Below are 18,267 nucleotides of genomic sequence, written 5' to 3'. Positions count from 1 at the left end.
AAACTGACCCATCAATGGTAATTAAACACAGAAATTACTGGCTAACTGCCGCCCTGGAGTTTGACTGGTCCTCCTGTATCCCACAATTCTCGGAGACAAAAAGCCGGTCGGTTAAGTGGATATAACGTTAAGAGGAGGATGTGTATGTGTGTGTGGGTGGAGTAGTTAACGTATTAGGGACACTTCGGAATGCCCGGAGGTGAAATACTTAAAATATTTATGTGTTTTGATTAGCAGCAGGTCTTTGATCCTGAGGAGAATCTGCCGGCCGGGTCCTGGAGCTGTGTGTGTGTGAGTGAGGAGCTGTGTCTCTCCATCATCAGAGATTATTCCTGTACCAGAGGGCCAAACTCTAGTGACTGCTCCTGACTCAAGGTCAGTAACAGGACCGAAATCCTGCAAAATAACCCGGGGGGGAAACAGAAAAGACCCAGGACGCTTTACAGCAGCTTGAAGTGGCAAGGCAAACCAGACCTGAAACCAAAATCGATATAGGGAAGGGGAAGTGAAAGGTTGGCCGGAGCGTTTAAACATTGAGTCTTGAAGGATAGAGAAGTGGAGAGGTTTTGGGGGAAGGTGAAATTAGCCGTTAAAGAACCGATCGGGGGCTGAAAATGGAGCTGCTTGGAAGTTTCAAGTCTATGTATGGAAGGAGGCTGAAAATTGGAATAGCTCGGCAGCTCTGGCAGCACCTGTGTCAAGAAAGCAAAGCCCATGTTACGGGTCCAGAGACACTTTATTCTGAAATGTTGACTTTGCTTTCCCTCCAGAGATGGAGAAGGTTTGCTTTTCAGCCTGGAGTCCTGTGACTAGAAATGTGCCACAAAGATTGATGGTGGATCCACTGCTTTTTGTCATTGAACATTAAGCAGTTTGTTGATGACACCAAAATTGGAGGTGTAGTGGACAGTGAAGAAGGTTACCTCAGAGTACAACAGGATCTTGATCAGATGGGCCACTGGGCTGAGGAATGGCAGATGGAGTTTAATTTAGACAAATGTGAGGTGCTTTAATTTGGAAAGACAGGACTTATACACTTAATGATAAGGTCCTGGAGAGTGCTGCTGAATAAAGAGAACTTGGAGTGCAGATTCATTATTCTTTGAAAGTGGAGTTGCAGGTAGACAGAACATAGATGCATTTGAATGAGTGGGCAAAGGTCTGGCAGATGGAATACTATGTAGTAAATGTGAAGTCATACATTGTGGTAGGAGTAACAGCAAAATAGAGTATTACTTGAATGATAAAAAGTTGCAGCATGCTAATTTGCAGAGGGATCTCTGTGTCCTTGTGCATGAATCCAGGTTAGTCTGCAGGTACAACAAGTAATTAGGAAGGCAATTGAATTTTGTCCTTTACTGCTGAAGGGGTTGAGTTTTAAAACAGAGGGGTAATGTTAGAGCTGTACCAGGTTCTGGTGTGGCTACACCTGGATTACTGTGTGCAGATTTGATCTCCTTTCTTAAGAAAGGATGTACTGGCACTGGAGGGGGTGCAGAGGAGGTTTACTAGGTTGATTCCAGAGTTGAGGGGGTTGGCTTATGAGGAAAGGCTGAGTCGATGGGGACTATATTCATTGGAATTCAGAAGAATGGGGGGGATCTTATAGAAACATGTAAAATTATGAAGGGAATTGATAAAATAGAAATAGAGAGGATGTTTCCACTGGTAGGTGAGACTAGGACCAGAAGGCATAGCCTCAAGATTAGAGGAAGCAGTTTTAGAACTGAACTGAGAAGGAACTTCTTCACCCAGAGGGTTGTTAATCAGTGGAATTCCTTGTCCAGGGAAGTAGTTGACGCTACTTCAGTAATCGCTTTTAAAGCTAAGGTAGATACTTTATTGAAAAACAAAGGAATTAAGGGATATGGTGAAAACGTGGGTAAATGGAGCTGAGTCCACAAAAAGATTAGCCATGATCTTATTGAGTGGCAGAGCAGGCTCGAAGGGCCAGACAGCGTACTCCTGCTCCTAGTTCTTATGTTCTTATTATGTTCTTATGATAGTGAAGGAGGCATTTGGTATCCTTGCCTTTATTGGTCAGTGCATTGAGTATAGGAATTGGGAGGGCATTTTACTGATGTACAGGACATGTATAAGGCTACTTTTGGAACACTGTGTGCAATTCTGGTCGCCCTGCTATCGGAAGGATGTTGTGAAACTTGAAAGGGTTCAGAAAAGACTTACATGGATGTTGCAAGATTTGGAGGGTTTGAGCTATAGGGAGAGGTTGAATAGGCTGGGGCTGTTTTCCCTGGAGCATCGGAGGCTGAGGGGTGACCTTTTATAGCGGTTTATAAAATCATGAGGGGCATGGGTAGGGTAAATAGACAGGATTTTTTCCTCAAGGTGAGGCAGTCCAAAACTAGAGGGCATAAACTTAAGGTGAGAGGGGAAAGATTTAAAAGGGACCTAAGGGGCAATTTTTTCACACAGAGGGTGGTGCATGTATAGAATGACCTGCCAGAAGAAGTGGTGGAAGCGGGTACAACTGCAAGGCATCTGGATTGGTATATGGAAAGAAAACCTTTAGAGGGATTGGGCTAAATGGGACTAGATTTACTTTGGATATCTGGTCGGTGTGGATGAGTTGGACTGACGGGTCTGTTTCCATGCAGTACATCTCTCTGACACTATACTGCTAGACCTGTTGAGTTTTTCTAACTATTTCTGATTTTGTTGATTTGTTTTTGATTTGATCTTGAATTAATTTGATTTATTACTGTCACATGTACCTAAGTATAATGAAAGGTTTTGTTCTGCATGCAGTACAGCCAGATCATAATATACAATGACATACAGATCATAGAGTGTTCAGATAGAACAAGGCAGTACAATATTATGGCTGCATAGGAGGTGCACAAAAGCAAGATCAACATTATAATTGAAACTAGTGAGGTCCATTCAGCAGTCTAATAACAGCAAGGAAGAAGCCGTGTTGTACCCAGATAGAATACATTCTATGATGCATCTGTAGAAGTCAATGAGGGTCCTTACGGTGATATACAATTTCCTAGCATCCTGAGGAAGCAGAGGCATTGTTATGCCTTCTTGACTGTGGCATCAACCTGGGAATTCCAGGAAAGGTTGTCAGTTATTGTCACTCCTAGAGACTTGATGCTCTCCACCATCTTCACTTCAGCTTCATTGATGTAAATACGAGTGTGTCCTTCTTCTTTATTTCTGATGTCAATGAATAATTTTTAAAATTTTGCTGAATTAAGGGAGCGTTTGTTATCTTTGCACCATGATACCAAGTATTCTATCATCTTCCTATATTCTGATTCATCATTGTTTGATATCCAGCCTACAACGGTGGTGTTGTTAGTGATTTGTAGATGGTATTTGTATAAAATTCGGCCATACAGTTGAGAGTGTACAGGGAGTACAGCAGTGGGCTGAGTATGCATACTTTTGGGGCGTTAGTTTTGAGGATTGTCATGGAGGGGGTGCTGTTGTCTGTCTTCACTGATTGTGGTCTGAGAGTCTGGAAGCTGATGATCCAGTTACAGACGACGGAGCCGAGACCTAGATCTCAAAGTTTTGAGATCAGTTTGGTTGTGATTACTGTTGAAATCAACTAGGAGAAAGTGAGGACTGCAAATGCTGTAGATCAGACTCAAGCATGTGGTGCTGGAAAAGCACAGCCAGTCAGGCAGCATCCGAGGAACAGGAGAATCGATGTTTTAGGCATAAGCCCTTCATCAGGAATAAGGCTTGTGGGTCGGGGCTGAGAGATAAATGGGAGGGGGGTGGCACTGTGGGGAGGTAGCTGAGAAAGCGATAGGTATGTGAAGGTGAGGAAGAAGGTGATAGGTCAGTGGGGGTAGTGATGGAGAGGTCCAGATTGTGGTGCCAAGTTGGAGGCTTGGGACTGGGATAATGTGGGGGAGGTGAAATGAGGAAGCTGTTAAAATCCACATTTATCCTGAGTGGTTGTAAGGTCCCAAGGCAGAATATGAGGTGTTCCTCCTCCAGATGTCAGATGGTAACGGTTTGGCGGTGGAGGAGGCCCAGGACCTGCATGTCCTTGGTGGAGTGGAAGGGGGAGTTGAAGTGTTCAGCCACAAGGCGGTGAGGTTGGTGGGTGTGGGTGTCCCAGAGATTTTCTCTGAAACAATCCGCAAGAAGGCAGATTATAGTGCTGAAGGTAGAGCTGTAGTCGAAAAGTAGGAGCCTGGCGTAGTTATCCTTCTTATTGATACATTTCAGGGATGAGCGAAGAGCTACAGAAATGGCATCTGATGTGGACTTAATCTGCCAGAGACAAGTTGCAAAGGACTGAGGCATGCTGGGAGGCTAGAGTAGATGTGAGTCATGACTAACCTCTCAAAACACTTCATGATTATGGAGGTCAGAGCCATTGAGCGGTAGTCGTTGAGGCACATTTCATGTGTTTCCTTTGGTACTGGGATGATAGTGGTCCTCTTGAAGCGGGTGGGGACTTCAGACTGCAGCAAGGAGAGATTAAAGATGTCAGCGAATACTCCCACCAGCTGGTCTTCACAGGACAGAGTGCACGGCTGCGGCCTCCATTTGGGCTGGTTGCTTTCCTCGGGTTCACTCTCAAGAAGGCCGATCTGATTTGTTTATGATCTCCAACATCTACAGCTCTTTTGGTTTTTGTTTTGGCTGAGGGATGGAGATTAAGCAGCAGAGAATTGATGTAACCGTATCTGGGCCAAAATAAACCTGGGTTTTAGTTACAGGTTAGTTGAGTTGGAGATTGAGATGGCTAACTTTGCAGATGTGGAAGTGGGCTAATAGAGAGAATTTAGGGGTTAGCAAGCCTTTCACAGTCAATCAGTTTGTGAACAGTTTGATTCCCCACCAAGTTAGTACCCAAAGAAGAAGGAGAGTCAGTGGTGACGTTATGTAATTTGCATCAATAATTGAAAGCTGAGGATTAAGTGAGTGAGTGTGTGTGTTACAGTGGCAGTAGGATGACTGCAGGTGTGCCACACTACCCCTCCACAAAACCAGATAATGGATGGATGGACTGGATGTTGAAGAGGGATGTAGGGGGTTGGGAACACTGGTATCTGTGGACGGTGATGTGCTAGTTGTGAAAAGTGTTGCATGGAAAGAATATATATTTATGCCGGCATACAATTTTTAGAACTTTTATAATGCTTTGCACTGTTAAGCTGTGTGTTTTTTTTTCTTAAACTCCTGCATCTTTCAGGAGCCTTGGCTTTTTCTAAACTGTGCTTGAGCAGTTTAGACTTCAGTCACCAAGCTGTTTCTTAGCAACTAACTGACCAAAATAAAACAAAAATCTGTAAAACACAATCACATTCAAGGGCAAAATCCATGACTCATCCATCTGTTGTAGCTTTTTGCCTGTAGCTTAGGAAATACTTATGTTCAAGTACAGCAACGGCACTTCAGCATATAATTTAGATTGCCTTGCAAGTGCAGTACTTCAGTCCAAACGTTATTCAATTTAAAGTGCTTTGAAGTCTTTTGGTTTGTGCCATGTAAAGAAAAAATAAAATCAGTAAAAGTAAAAATGTCTTCATGCATTTGGTTTCTGAAGATTTGTCTGATTATTGAAGTAGCAAAACTAGAATTACTTTCAGTGTTTGAGCAATTCTCAAATTTCACATATATTTTATGGTTCCTGGAAAGTCATTGGTAAATTTGAATACATCAGCCAATCATGGAGTTGCAGAGCACAATAGAAGAGAGTATACTAATTGTGTGCAATACTCAGGCACGTTATATAAATGCACAGAGGGGAGCAATGAAAAAAGAACTTACTTTCATTCTGGGGAAAATTTTTATAGTTCATCTAGGAAGTAATGGGCCATTTTCAATTATCTTTCTCATCCTAGTCTATCTACTGTAATTAGTGTTTCCTCTGTGCACCATTTGTAATTGCACTTGTATTGACAGTAGTTTATGTTTACCTTTTGTTTTATAATTCTCATCGTTTGCCATTTGTTTTAGTCTATATTTACTTACAGATTTAAAACATACAGAATCCAACCGGAGTCATATTAATAATTACAGAATTTTCATCTTCTTTCCTGAAGGTCTTTGAGGCCCAACCAGCCCACTCCATAATCCACGTCTCTGGGATAATGCTGAAAGCAGAAACTTGACAAATGAATCCTATGTGACCGAAAGCACAGGGAATTTGAATGGCCGCAATGACTGCAAGTAACAATGCACGTCCGACAAGATAATTGATTTCTACATCATCTAGTACAGAAATTATAAATGGCTTTGCTTCATCCAGATCACGATACTGAAAGAGTGGAATCTGTTTCAAGCCAAATGATCACTGAAATTCCTAGGACTTTAAATTGTAGTAGGTCAAAACTGATTGTGCACTTGGATTTAAATAACACCGTCCTGTTGTTTGACACAATTACCAGACAAGGGCCCAGGAGAGCTCTCAGTTCCTTTCTAACCACTGTTACTTGGGGTCGGATCAACCAGGAAGGTAGGAATTCAAATTTTTGTATTCAAATATTTCTATTTTTTTTGGGTGTGGAAGTGGTTATAGTTCAATATTGATGTTAACAATCCAATAAAATTGGCTGGAAGAAAAATAAATAATATAATTAAATAATACTTAATAATTTAGATGTGAACACAGGAGGTGTGGTTAGTAAGTTTGTAGATGACACCAAAATTGGAGGTGTAGTGGACAGCGGAGAAGGTTACCTTAGCGTACAACAGCACCTTGATCAGGTGGGCCAATGGGCTGAGGAATGGCAATGGAGTTTAATTTAGATAAATGTGAGGTGCTGCATTTTGGAAAGGTAAATCAGAGCAGGACTTATACACTTAATGGTAAGATCCTGAGGAGTGTTGCTGAATAAAGATACCTTGGAGTGCAGGTTCATGGTTCCTTGAAAATGGAGTCGCAGGTACACAGGGTAGTGAAGGAGGCATTTGGTATGCTTACCTTTATTGGTCAGTGCATTGAGTAGAGGGGTTGGGAGGTCATGTTGCAGCTGTCCAGGACATTGGTTAGGCCACTTTTGGAATATTGCATGCAATTCTGGTCTCCCTGCTATAGGAAGGATATTGTGAAACTTGAAAGGGTTCAGAAAAGATTTATGAGGATGTTGCCAGGTTGGAAAGTTTAAGGGGCGATCTTACAGAAGTTTATAAAATCATGATTGGCAGGGATAGGGCAAATAAACAAGGTCCTATTCCTGGAGTGGGGGAATCCAAAATTACAGGGCATCGGTTTTAGGTGAGAGGGGAAAGATTTAAAAGGGACCTAAGGGGCAACTTTTTCACACACACAGTGATGCGTGTATGGAATGATCTACCAGAGGAAATGGTGGAGGCTGGTACAATTGCAACATTCAAAAGCCATCTGTATGGGTATGTGAACAGGAAGGGTTTAGAGTGATATGGGCCAAATGGTGGCAAATGGGACTAAATTTATTTAGGATATCTGGTTGGAGTGCTTGAATTGGACCAAAGGATCTGTTTCCATTCTGTACATCCCTATGACTAAATAAAGAATAAATAAATTAAAAATAATATAAATAATAATCCCACAAAGTCTGGAATACTCTTGATCAGGTCCTGGGGATTTATCCATCTTTATGTGTTTTAAGATGTGCAGCACCTCCTCTTCTCTAATATGGACACTTTTCAAGGTATCACCATTTCCCCAAGTTCTCTAGTGATGCAAAATACTTGTTTAGTATCTCACACATCTTTTGTGAGTCTCTACGCACACAGCCTTCTTGGTTTTTAAGGGGCCCTATTCTGTTTCTAGTTTCTCTTTTGCCTTTGGTTCCATCTACCACAGGGTCTTTGCATAACAAAAACATTTTAGTTTCAGTTTTGACATTTTCAATTGACTTAGCCTCAAGAACATTTTAAGTAGTGAGTTTCAACTTTTCCGTGATTTCTTTTTAAGGTTGAGCCTCTTTATTTCATCCTAACCTACCTAATGCTAATTTTGAAGTGATAAATCTTTTATTTGGTTATTTCTCCAGTAGAGGTAAGTTTCCCTGTATTTACCTACTAGATGTTGTTACCATCATAATGTCTTCATCAAAACCACTAGCAATATGATAAGTTAAGCTGATTACAGTGTGAATTATTTTTCAGGAAAATGGGAATGGCTGAGTAAAGTACCTTCCTTGAACCCACCTTGTGATGGTGCTGTGAGCTATTATTCACAGTTTGGGAGGCCATTGGATTTCACAGAGACTGGTGATGGTTCCCTCTTTAAAAAGATTTTTACTGACCACCTGCAGAAAGTAGAATGGATGGGTCCCCACAATGAGCTTCTGTCTATGACTGATGAAGATGGCAAAGAGTACCATCGGATCCTGCCATCTTTCTTTGAGTTAATTGATTGTTTGTCATCACAAGGCAGAGAATTTGCCATCGTACTTCGAACCTTTGGGTCGGACTTGAATAGAACTTTAAAGACCATTCAGATCACCCTGTCTGGTCAGCATCCTCAGTATCAACACCTTCAAACGAAACATGTAAGCAAAGCTTAATTTTCAAATGAATGCATAAAGACAGAATTTTTAAAAATTTTAATATTGGTCTGGTAAGCTATAGTGATTAGTCATTCTGATATTTTTCCAAACCAGACAACTTGAATTTCTCTTTATTGGATGGAATTTAATAAGGGGTTGGAAAGGGTCTGACAACCAATGCAGTTGGTACCCCCCTATTGTCGCAATCAATGGGAACTCTCAGGAAATGAAGCTGCTCATGAGTAGCAGAAACCCTGCTGCCATGATTCTTGCGTCCACTGGGACATTTATCTCCACACCTCCCCGACAGGATGGGAATCTCATTCTTGAGAGGTGCCAGTCAGATGCTGGAAGCTCTCTAGTATAATTGGTATTGCCAGTAACACACTTAGACTTTATCATTAAGGAAAAGGTGGGGCTGGGTGAAGAAAGGGCAGGGGAAAGACATGGGTCTAACTGTGAACAGGCCCCTATTTTTGACTTGGATCTCGAGAGCAGATACAGCCCAATCAGGTTTGCTTGCCAGTCTCTCCACATGGTGAGTTCACCAGAGGTAGGAGGAGGAGACACTTATGTAGGCATTAATTACATTATAAGCGCTTGAATTGCTGTCCAGGCTAATAGGTGACCCACAAGCCTGCCTAAAGTGTGGTGGCGAGAGGGTCCAAATTCCCACCGCCTCTACTCCTCGCCCTTGAAACTCACCTTGAGAGTAGAGGGGACATTAAACTCTGCCTCTACAGTACTGAATCTTGGCATGAGGGAAGGTGAGACAGTCTCGGCCTGTAAACAAAGGAGTTGGTGACTTAATTGAAACATTTCAGATGCTGAGGTGACTTGATCGGGTGATTGTTGAAAGGATGTTTCCTCTTCTGGGAGAATCTAGAACTAGGTGTTATGGGTTAACACTAAGGGAGTCCATTTAAAACAGATGAGCAAGCATTTTTCTGTCAGGATGATGAGTCTTTGGAGTTCCCTTCCTCAAAAGGCAGTGGACAGCAAATAATTTTAAGGTAGAAGTAGAATAAATACTTGATTACCAAGGGAGTGAAAGATTAATAGTGATATGCAGGAACTTAAAATCAAAATTGAGTGGCAGAGCAGGCTCAAAGGGCTGAGTGGCCTACTTTTGTTCCTTGTGCATATGTTAATATTTTCACCTTGAACTTGATACTTTACTACCGGGGATAAAGGAAGACAGTCAGTCAAGTTAGTTCAGACTATTGTTATGCACCACTTTGTACTTACCTCAGGAGGAACTTTGGGAAAAGCTAGATATCGGTCGTCTACGTGTGCTTTTCACATAATGGAATTTGAAGTGTATCACAACGAAATAGAGAGAAAAAGATATTTAATAATTCTGTTGAAAGATTAAAAGTTGTCTTTTTATGTGTGGGGGTGTTTAAACACTGTATAATAGATATAAATAACTTGATTGTTCCAAGTGAAAGGTAAATACTGCAGATTACTGTTAATTTGAAACAAAAACAAAACAGCCTGGAAATTTGCAACAGTGGATTTAGTTATTGTCATTTTTGGATCTAACAGGTAAATTCATGTTTGTGATCTGAATCCTTTTCCCAAATAGAAATCTTCACTTAAAGCATTAGCTTTCTTGTTCCCTTCACCTAGACTAATTGGTCTAATGTGTATTTTGTTTTAGTCTCTTTCTTTTTTGTTTTGTGAACAATTTAATGTTCAGAGATAGTTAGATTTTTCTAACAGCTGAGAGCACATGATTCTTCCAGTTTAAGATGAAAGGCTTTTATAAAACATTAACTAACAGATATTACCCTTATTTTCTTCCCTTTAGCTTCCATTGAGAATATCTCCGGGTAAAATCCGTTGTAATAAAAAGAATGTTGTGTTGACCTTGGGATCTGAGCGGATTTCTACACAGTCAGATGATAGAGCTGTATATCATTATTTCTCTTCATTGGAAGGAATTGTAGGTTTTCAGGATCATTTTGACTGGTGAGTCTTAGAAGTTAATTGTCCATTGCAAATTTAAGGATTACAATAGCATTACTTCACAAAACCAAAAGAATTGTTTGGACCACTATACTTTAATCAAGTTTTAACTTGCTGGTTTGAAAAATTAGATTGATTTCTACAGTTCATTATTCATGAAAAAAATCCTAAAGCCTGGATAAATCAGCATGATAATAGTTTGCTGTTATCAGGAAATAGTAGTGATCGCTTCAACTAATCTCATACTGAACTTTTTAGCTGTGACTAGGCTTCAAATTTGTCATTGTTTTGTCATTATATTGGAGCAAAACTCCAAGTATTAGAAAATTGCTTTACTAATTTTGAAAAGGTGTCTTGTGTTCCTTGTTCTTTCAGGTGGTCTAGGAATAGCTTCTCAAATGAAGGTGGTAAACCATTTTGGATCGATCCTTCTGAAACTGGAATACAGCATATATTTATAGATGATAATATCCGTCTGAATGATGCTGAGAGCATTGTTCATCCACAGGTACAAATTGCTAGGGTATGATTTAGGATATGTCATTGATTGGATTTTGTAGTTAACTGCCAAAATTCATTTCTGGAGCCAAATTTGTGACCATATAACTTGCATGTCTTCTCTGTGCAATGTATTTGCTTGCATGTCATGCACTGAGTAGCATTTAGAAATTTCAGCATAGCAGTGGTTTCATTATGCTTGGAAATATGCTGCTCGGTCTTTGTGGTTTATAAATAACATATAATTAGTTCTTTGGAAAAACAGGTCGGTGCAGAACCCACACTATCTCAGTGAACACTGAGATGTGGGAACATATTTCTTACTGCTATTCAAGGTAGGACCATCTTTTCTGTGACCCCCGAATCTTGAACTTGTGTTCAGCTGAATAGAACTGTGTATGTCGTCCCCACTTGGGAGTTGACCACAGCTCTCACTGCCTCAAGCTGCATACTATTGATGTGATCATTGTCATCTGCTACACAATCTACACACATGCAAGGCTCCACATGTTAGAGTACCTGTGATGGTGGATGGTGCACCTATAAACTGTGACTAAGCTACTGCTTCATGCTCATGCTTCTGTTGCCCTATGGATCTAGAGGGAAAAGATATGTCATGGGTTGGAAATCTGCACCTGAAGAGATGACAAAACCTCATTTACGAGATTAGAAACCACTGCAATGCTAAAATTTCTAAATGCTACTCAGTCCATGACATGCTAGCAAATACATTGCACATCTACTTCCTCAATCAACAAGTTTCCTTCTGTAATCACCAGGTCAACCAGGAGCTTCTGTTTTACCAGGCCTGACTTCCTCCTCACTCACATTTTTGTGATCTCTATTATTGTTTTCTCCATGGCTATTTGATAGAGAAGGGCGACTGCCATCCCTCTCACCTTTAGGGTGCCGTCTCTCCTGTCCATTTACAGTTATATGTCTCAGTGGTGAAAGCTTTCAGGAGTTCTCTGGCTGTAAGCAATTCTGAGGAGCCAATAAGTGCCTTAGTTGCTCATTCCTAATTTACGAGCAGAATGCATTCTGAGGCTGATCTGGTGATGTTTTTGCTGGTTGGCGCAAGTCCTGAGATGTCCTCAGTGTGTTGGGGGCATTCCCTTTGCCAGAATTTATGAGGTCTAACAGAGTTCCCATTGTCTCACCTTTGTCGCTGTTGGCTACAGCTGTTTGGAGCTAGACCTGTGTGGTCAGCAAAGGTACCCTCCTCTTGCCACCTCTGGTAGTAGGATGATCCTCCTCTAGCCTCCAACATGTGATCTAGGTCCCCATCAATAAACAGAGGAGCAGCCCTGCCCTGGGTGCAAGGCCTCCTGTTCTCTCCATAATTTCACATGCTATTGCAGCAGTGAAAGGTTTCTACACAAACTGCAATTCTCTTCTTCAGGATATCCAGCAGCCTTCATAATAGCTGCTTTGGAATTTTTAAATGAAAATTAATTTCACACTTGATATATTCACGGTTCCTTTTCAAGCTGGCTCTAATTGAATAAGGAAACCATTTCCATGTCTATTAAGCGTTCACCAAATCTTCCCGGCTTCGCCAAATTCCCATGAAAATGGTAGTTTTAATCCGGTCCCCATCAGAGGTGAACTTCTGACCAAAAATCGAACTTGGCTGTTTTTTCCCAGTTCCTTGGCAAAACTTGGCAAAACACAATGCAGTATTAGACAAATAATTTTGCTTTTCTAAATTCTTAATGGCTTTGTTTGAATATTAAGGACTGTTATAGTTTCTGTGCATTTTAACATTTAGTTCAATTTGACCATTTGATTTGCTTAAAGCAATAACCTTCAGATATTTATCTTTTATGAAACATTAGTTTTTACCTGAAATCTCTGATTCATTCACTATTGTGTTGAATGAAAGGCAAATATTCTAATTTTGAGTCTAGTTTTGAGACTGGTTTATTTTTAACCTGTTTTCTCTAATACTGTACTCTTCATCATCCAAACTTAATAATAACTTTGCATCCATTACTTATAGTTCTCAATATTTTAACTATTTTATCCCTGTTTATAATTACTTTTTCTACAATGAGTCCTGTTCACCACTTAGCATCCTGGATCATGGAGTCATAGAGCCATACAGAACAGAAACATACCCTTTAGTCCAACCAGTCCATGCTGAACATAATCCCAAACTAAGCTAGTCCCACCTGCCTGCTCCTGGCCCATAACTCTCTAAACCTTTCCTATTCATGTACTTATCCAAGTGTCTTTTTTAAACATTGTAATGGTGCCTATATTCACTACTTCCTTAGGAAGTTCATGCCATACGTGAATCGCTCTCTGTTTAAAAAAAATTGTTTCCATGCCTTTTTGAATCTCTCTCCTCTCACCTTAAAAATGTGTCATCCAGTCCTCAAGTCCCCCATCCTGGGAAAATACACTTACCGTTAACTCTATCCATATCCCTCATGATCATCCTTGATTCATCCTCATTGTTATTCACGTCCTTTTCCAAGTAGAATACATTAGACCAGAAATGTACTAAAAAAGTTATTTTAGCACTTAATTTATAAGCTTGATTTCTGTTCTGTTCAAATTTGCACTTGTGCTCAAATGGTTAAAATAAGCATTCAACTTCTCATGCTTGTTTTGGATCATTGATAACTTCATACTGGCATATGTTGGTGAATGGTCAATAAAAATGAACACTTGTGTTGAATAGAGAGGAATTCTATGAGGATTCTTTCTGTAACATCAGCATACTTCAATTGCTACCTTCCAGTCTCCACTATGCTAAGTTAGCATATGCAAACATCCAGTCATAGTAAATTGGTTACTAGAATTTATTCACTGGCTAGACTATTGATTGAATGTATTTCCATTTATGTATTTATAGAGCCAAAGATACAGATGAAATGCTGCATTAGATAGAGTAATTTGTCATTTAGAATGCTTACATCTGAGTTGATAGTTTTAATTTGAATGTCCTTCTGGTTCCTTATAGCAGACTCTAGAAATTAAACAGTAACTCGTTAAACTTTTCAACTCAAGATAACTTTGTAATTTGATCCACTTGGTTATAATATTGAATGTCAAAATTTAAATGTAACAGTCTATCCTGGGACCTTTATCTATCCAGTGAAGCTTATTTTGCTGTTTATTTGACATTATAACCATCATTTTCAAGATGGCCTCAGCAGCCAACTTCACTGAATTTGTACATTCTTTGAACAAGATCCTATAGAACACCACAAGTTTCTGGCATTGGCTTTCTGTTCACCTTAGAGTTTTCAAAGGGTATGGAGAGAAAGCGAGAGTTGGATAATCAGTCATGATTGTATTGAATGGCAATGCAAGCTCAAAGGGCCAAATGGCCTATTCTTGTACCTATTTTCTGTGTTTCTACGTTTCTTCCATTAATTATCACTGGTGCTTTCAATTTTATAAGGTGCTTGTTAATCCAAGTAAATAATTGTCAACAAATCTTTACTTTAAATGCTTCACATTAGAACCTTCATGAAAAGCCTCTGAAAATCAAAGCAAATGATAGCATTAAGCCAACCTTGTGTCATCTGACACTTGAAATAATTCCACAGAGACCAGTATCCCGTCACCAAGTCACCCTTTATTTACAGCTGGAGAGTCATTGGCACCGATTCAGCTCCCTCAGAACCAGCTGTCAGAGAAAATAGGATGTTTGTGTCTGTCAGCCAGGGCTCTCTGATTGGATTCGATTAAGAGCCACAGTCGGGGAACTCATATTTTAAGAGGTCCACGTGACTGACCACGTTACAATCCTACACTACTCTTCACTTCTGAATCCTTATCTACTTTAAGTGCCATACTGAGAGGAGCTGCAATGTGTCAAATAATTCTAACATTACATAATCATCTGTTGAATTGTATTTAAAAATGTGTTTTGAGTTTCAGGATGCTACGATAGATTCATATGGGAAGAAGCTCTCTTTTAGGAAGTGTAGCTCTGAGAGTGAAAACGTGATGTAGTGCATATCATTATTGTGCAGCATTGAAATTTACTATCAGCTGAAGTTATGCTCTAATTGACTTCATTGTACCACTTACAACTTCCAGGATTTGTCTATTTAGACAGTTTTTGAACAAAGTTCCACTTTAGCAGTATCAAAATTTTCAGGATAGTGATAAATATTATCGGAAAGCCACTTATGTTCTAACACCAGTATCCTCCTGCTCACTCTTCTGATAGAGAAAACCAGGAACATAAAATCCTTGCAAGCACACAAACCACTGTGTTTTTCAATCTCCCTTAACCCAGCCACTATTAAGGTGAACAGGAAAAAATAATTTCTGATCTTGAACATTGATGGCTGATTGATCTCACAATGGTTAACAAAGACATAACTTCCAGTAAAGCTGACAAGGCATGATGTGTAGTCTGCTCCATATTGGAGAGAAAAAACAAAGATTGAGTAACCACCTTGTAGAATATTTCTGTTTACACCAAAGCATGCCCCCAAGCTTCCACTGACCTGTAATTTTAACTGTCCACCTTTCTGTTATGCTGCCATCCCTGCCTTTAGCAGGGGTGGCTCTCTTCCAGCAAAGGTCAACACATGCCTGAAGGGCAATGCCTCATTTGCCAATATGCACTATAGGGTAAACAAGTCAGAATCATCTGAAGTCTGTGATTCTCTCACAGTATCGGGGACATTTTGGAGGCTTTTGGAAGCTCTGTGTGGTCCAATAGAATTTTTAACTTCCTGGGTACTTGAATGTCAAAGTCATCGAGTGGTGCCATCATACATCTTTTGGCATCTATTGCTGTAATGACTGTCTTCAAGTTTACTTCAAGTCTGTTTCTCGCATGACAGATGCTCCCTGCTAAATATTTCCCACATGTTCTGATTTTATTTCAGATTTCTAACATCTGCAGTACTTTGGTTTTTGCTAACCTGTGTGAATCTTAAAATCTCTTTCACTTACCCAAAGTGCATAGAAATTAATCTATACCCTTTGAAGAAATCTTGATTCCTGAAGGTAAACAATACATGTTGGATCTATTGCTTGCCTCACGTGAAAATTTGAAGGGATTGGTAGGAGTTGTTACCAATGAATGGGGTGGCTGTCACAGTGCTCTAGTAAAGCATTGCTGGAAGAACAGCATCTCATTTTCTAATTAGGAATTCTATAGCCTTCAGGACTCAACATCAAATTCAACAATTTTAGAGTTTGAGGCACCTACTCCAATGTCCTTACCCCAAACTCCTCACACCAGGCCTTGTTATCAAGTGGTCTGCTTTTACACACAACCTATTGTTAGCCCAATAGTCCCCTTTAATAAATATCCATTCTCTTAGGCTGACTGTTATCCACGCCTTTTCCTGTCCAACTGTCCTTCTCTCTCTTTGGGCTCTATATCCATCTCTCATTTACTCCTTACCCCCTCCACCTATCGGCTGCATGAAAACCATTGTTTTCCTAGCTGCCATCAGTTCTGAAGAAGGGTCACTGGACCCAAAAACTTAACTCTGATTTCTCTCCACAGATGTTGCTAGATGTGCTGAGCTTTTCAAGCAATTTCCATTTTTGTTTCTGATTTCCAGAGTCTGCAGTTCTTTTGGTTTTTAATGAATTACTGTATTTCACTTATTGATAGTTACGTATTGAAATTTATGGGTACCAAGCTGTGTTTATAGCACAATTTTCAAATCAACTATTCTTCTTTTGTTTTAATAAATAAACAGGTGTTTATGAAGGATGGTTCTGGAACCAGGACTGTGCCAACTTCAGAGTTGTTTGATATTTGTCTCGTTCAGACAGACCTTCTCAGAGCTATCCATGATCGGAGTTACTTCATCAAATGTGTTCAACAGTGTGAAGAGAATTATAGTAAATACTCTGCACTTTCACATTGAAGATATCCTACTTAATATATTATCAGGCTCAGATACCTGAAAAACTCAGGGCATGTTTGAAAGTGAAACTGGATAATAAAGTTGTATGTAACTTTGTCTTCACTTTTGTCCCAAATATAAACAGATAGGTTGGTTGCGTTGTAAAGAAACATTCACAATGATGCATTACTCTTAAAAATGATCTATTATTTATGGTTACTGTGGAAATTATAATGAGCTTGATTCTGACATCAGAACATGGTTTGCAACAACTCTTGTTCATTTGTATCAAACGAAGTCTAGACAATTACAATAACTATAAAGAGTGGATGTACAGAGAAATAGATCATTAAATCTACAGAAAAGATGTACTCATTCAAAATGACAGATACCAGATGTTATTCCATTGTTCTACTTTTTTATTTCAAAACTGCCTTGATTCACTGATAACCTGCTGTCCTTTGATTTTTGACCCGATTCTCAATGCAAACGAAGCAAAGAACACAAATCTCTTATAACCTGAATCAAGCTATTGGGTAAATTGTACATGGACAAATCAAAACCGAAAGTATGGTGGAAATTTTAAAATACTTATTACATTTTAAAAAGAAACCATAAATTTTATACGTATGAGAATAAACTAAATATACATACAGATAGTAATTGGGATAGCTTATAGTGTCATTCTTGAAAATGAAGAAATCCCTTTCTGATGGTTCACTAACACTTCAGCAGCACCATTAATTTTAATGGGTAGTTCATATTAGTTCAAAAATCCTCACCAACTTTCAAACCCACCAACTAACCAACAATAATTCAATTATTATGATCTGGGCAACACAGTCTATGAGATACACAGATAGTCCAGGCTCTTTCCAATGTTTTGTACACATTACGAATGAGCCCTCAAAGCTCTTCGTCCCCTTTTAAAACTAATTGTTGAACTTTCACTGGGTGTGTTTTAGAGACAGAAATGCTATGTCTATTACTTGTAATAGACTAAAACTGATAGGAGGTTACAGGATATAAAAACACTACAGTTACTTAAGGGATATTGTCTGAACTTTACCTTTTATTTGCTTTATAGGCTGATGGCAAAAGTAATTTGTCTTAAAACCAGGGCCAGAAATAGACAATGGTTCCCGAACCCAAAAGTATAAGATATAAGCACCTATTTAACATTGGGATATGCCACTTCCTACCAGAATAAAACATAGGATCTAAACAATAGACGCTCCAGGGAGAAATGTGGCAGAATAGCGCAAGAAGTTCGGTGACTTCCAGTTTTGACACTGGAAGAAACTTGCAGCATCTTCTTACTAAGTTCTGGGCAATGAGGTGAGATTCTCACTAGGGAGCAGTAAGTTGGCTGTTAAGGAGGATTATTGCTTGTTAACAAACTACACATCTCACCTCAGTATTATACAGTTGCCTATCCTATCACACACCACAAGCAAACTGGATTGTGAACATTCTCAATATAGAAG

At 39.6% G+C, this 18,267-nt stretch overlaps 1 protein-coding gene across 2 annotated transcripts; it reads left to right on the top strand.

The window, feature by feature from the left end:
• Positions 1-99: 99 nt before the first annotated feature.
• LOC140483678 (uncharacterized) lies at positions 100-17,393 on the top strand. 2 transcript variants are annotated; one of them, XM_072582050.1, is made up of 6 exons: positions 100-199; positions 6,039-6,451; positions 8,089-8,474; positions 10,285-10,445; positions 10,818-10,950; positions 16,631-17,393. In XM_072582050.1, the coding sequence occupies exons 2-6, from the start codon at positions 6,226-6,228 to the stop codon at positions 16,799-16,801; spliced, it is 1,077 nt and encodes a 358-aa protein (XP_072438151.1). In that variant the 5' UTR covers positions 100-199; positions 6,039-6,225; the 3' UTR covers positions 16,802-17,393. The 2 variants fall into 2 exon arrangements, with proteins under 2 accessions (XP_072438151.1, XP_072438150.1); XM_072582049.1 differs by having other exon boundaries at positions 100-375.
• Positions 17,394-18,267: the final 874 nt, after the last annotated feature.

This window comes from Chiloscyllium punctatum, chromosome 12 (genome assembly GCF_047496795.1).
Source record: "Chiloscyllium punctatum isolate Juve2018m chromosome 12, sChiPun1.3, whole genome shotgun sequence".
In the NCBI taxonomy this organism is placed as follows: Eukaryota; Metazoa; Chordata; class Chondrichthyes; order Orectolobiformes; family Hemiscylliidae; genus Chiloscyllium; species Chiloscyllium punctatum.
The sequence above is the reverse complement of the archived record's forward strand: the minus strand, read 5'-3'. Positions and strand labels throughout refer to the sequence as shown.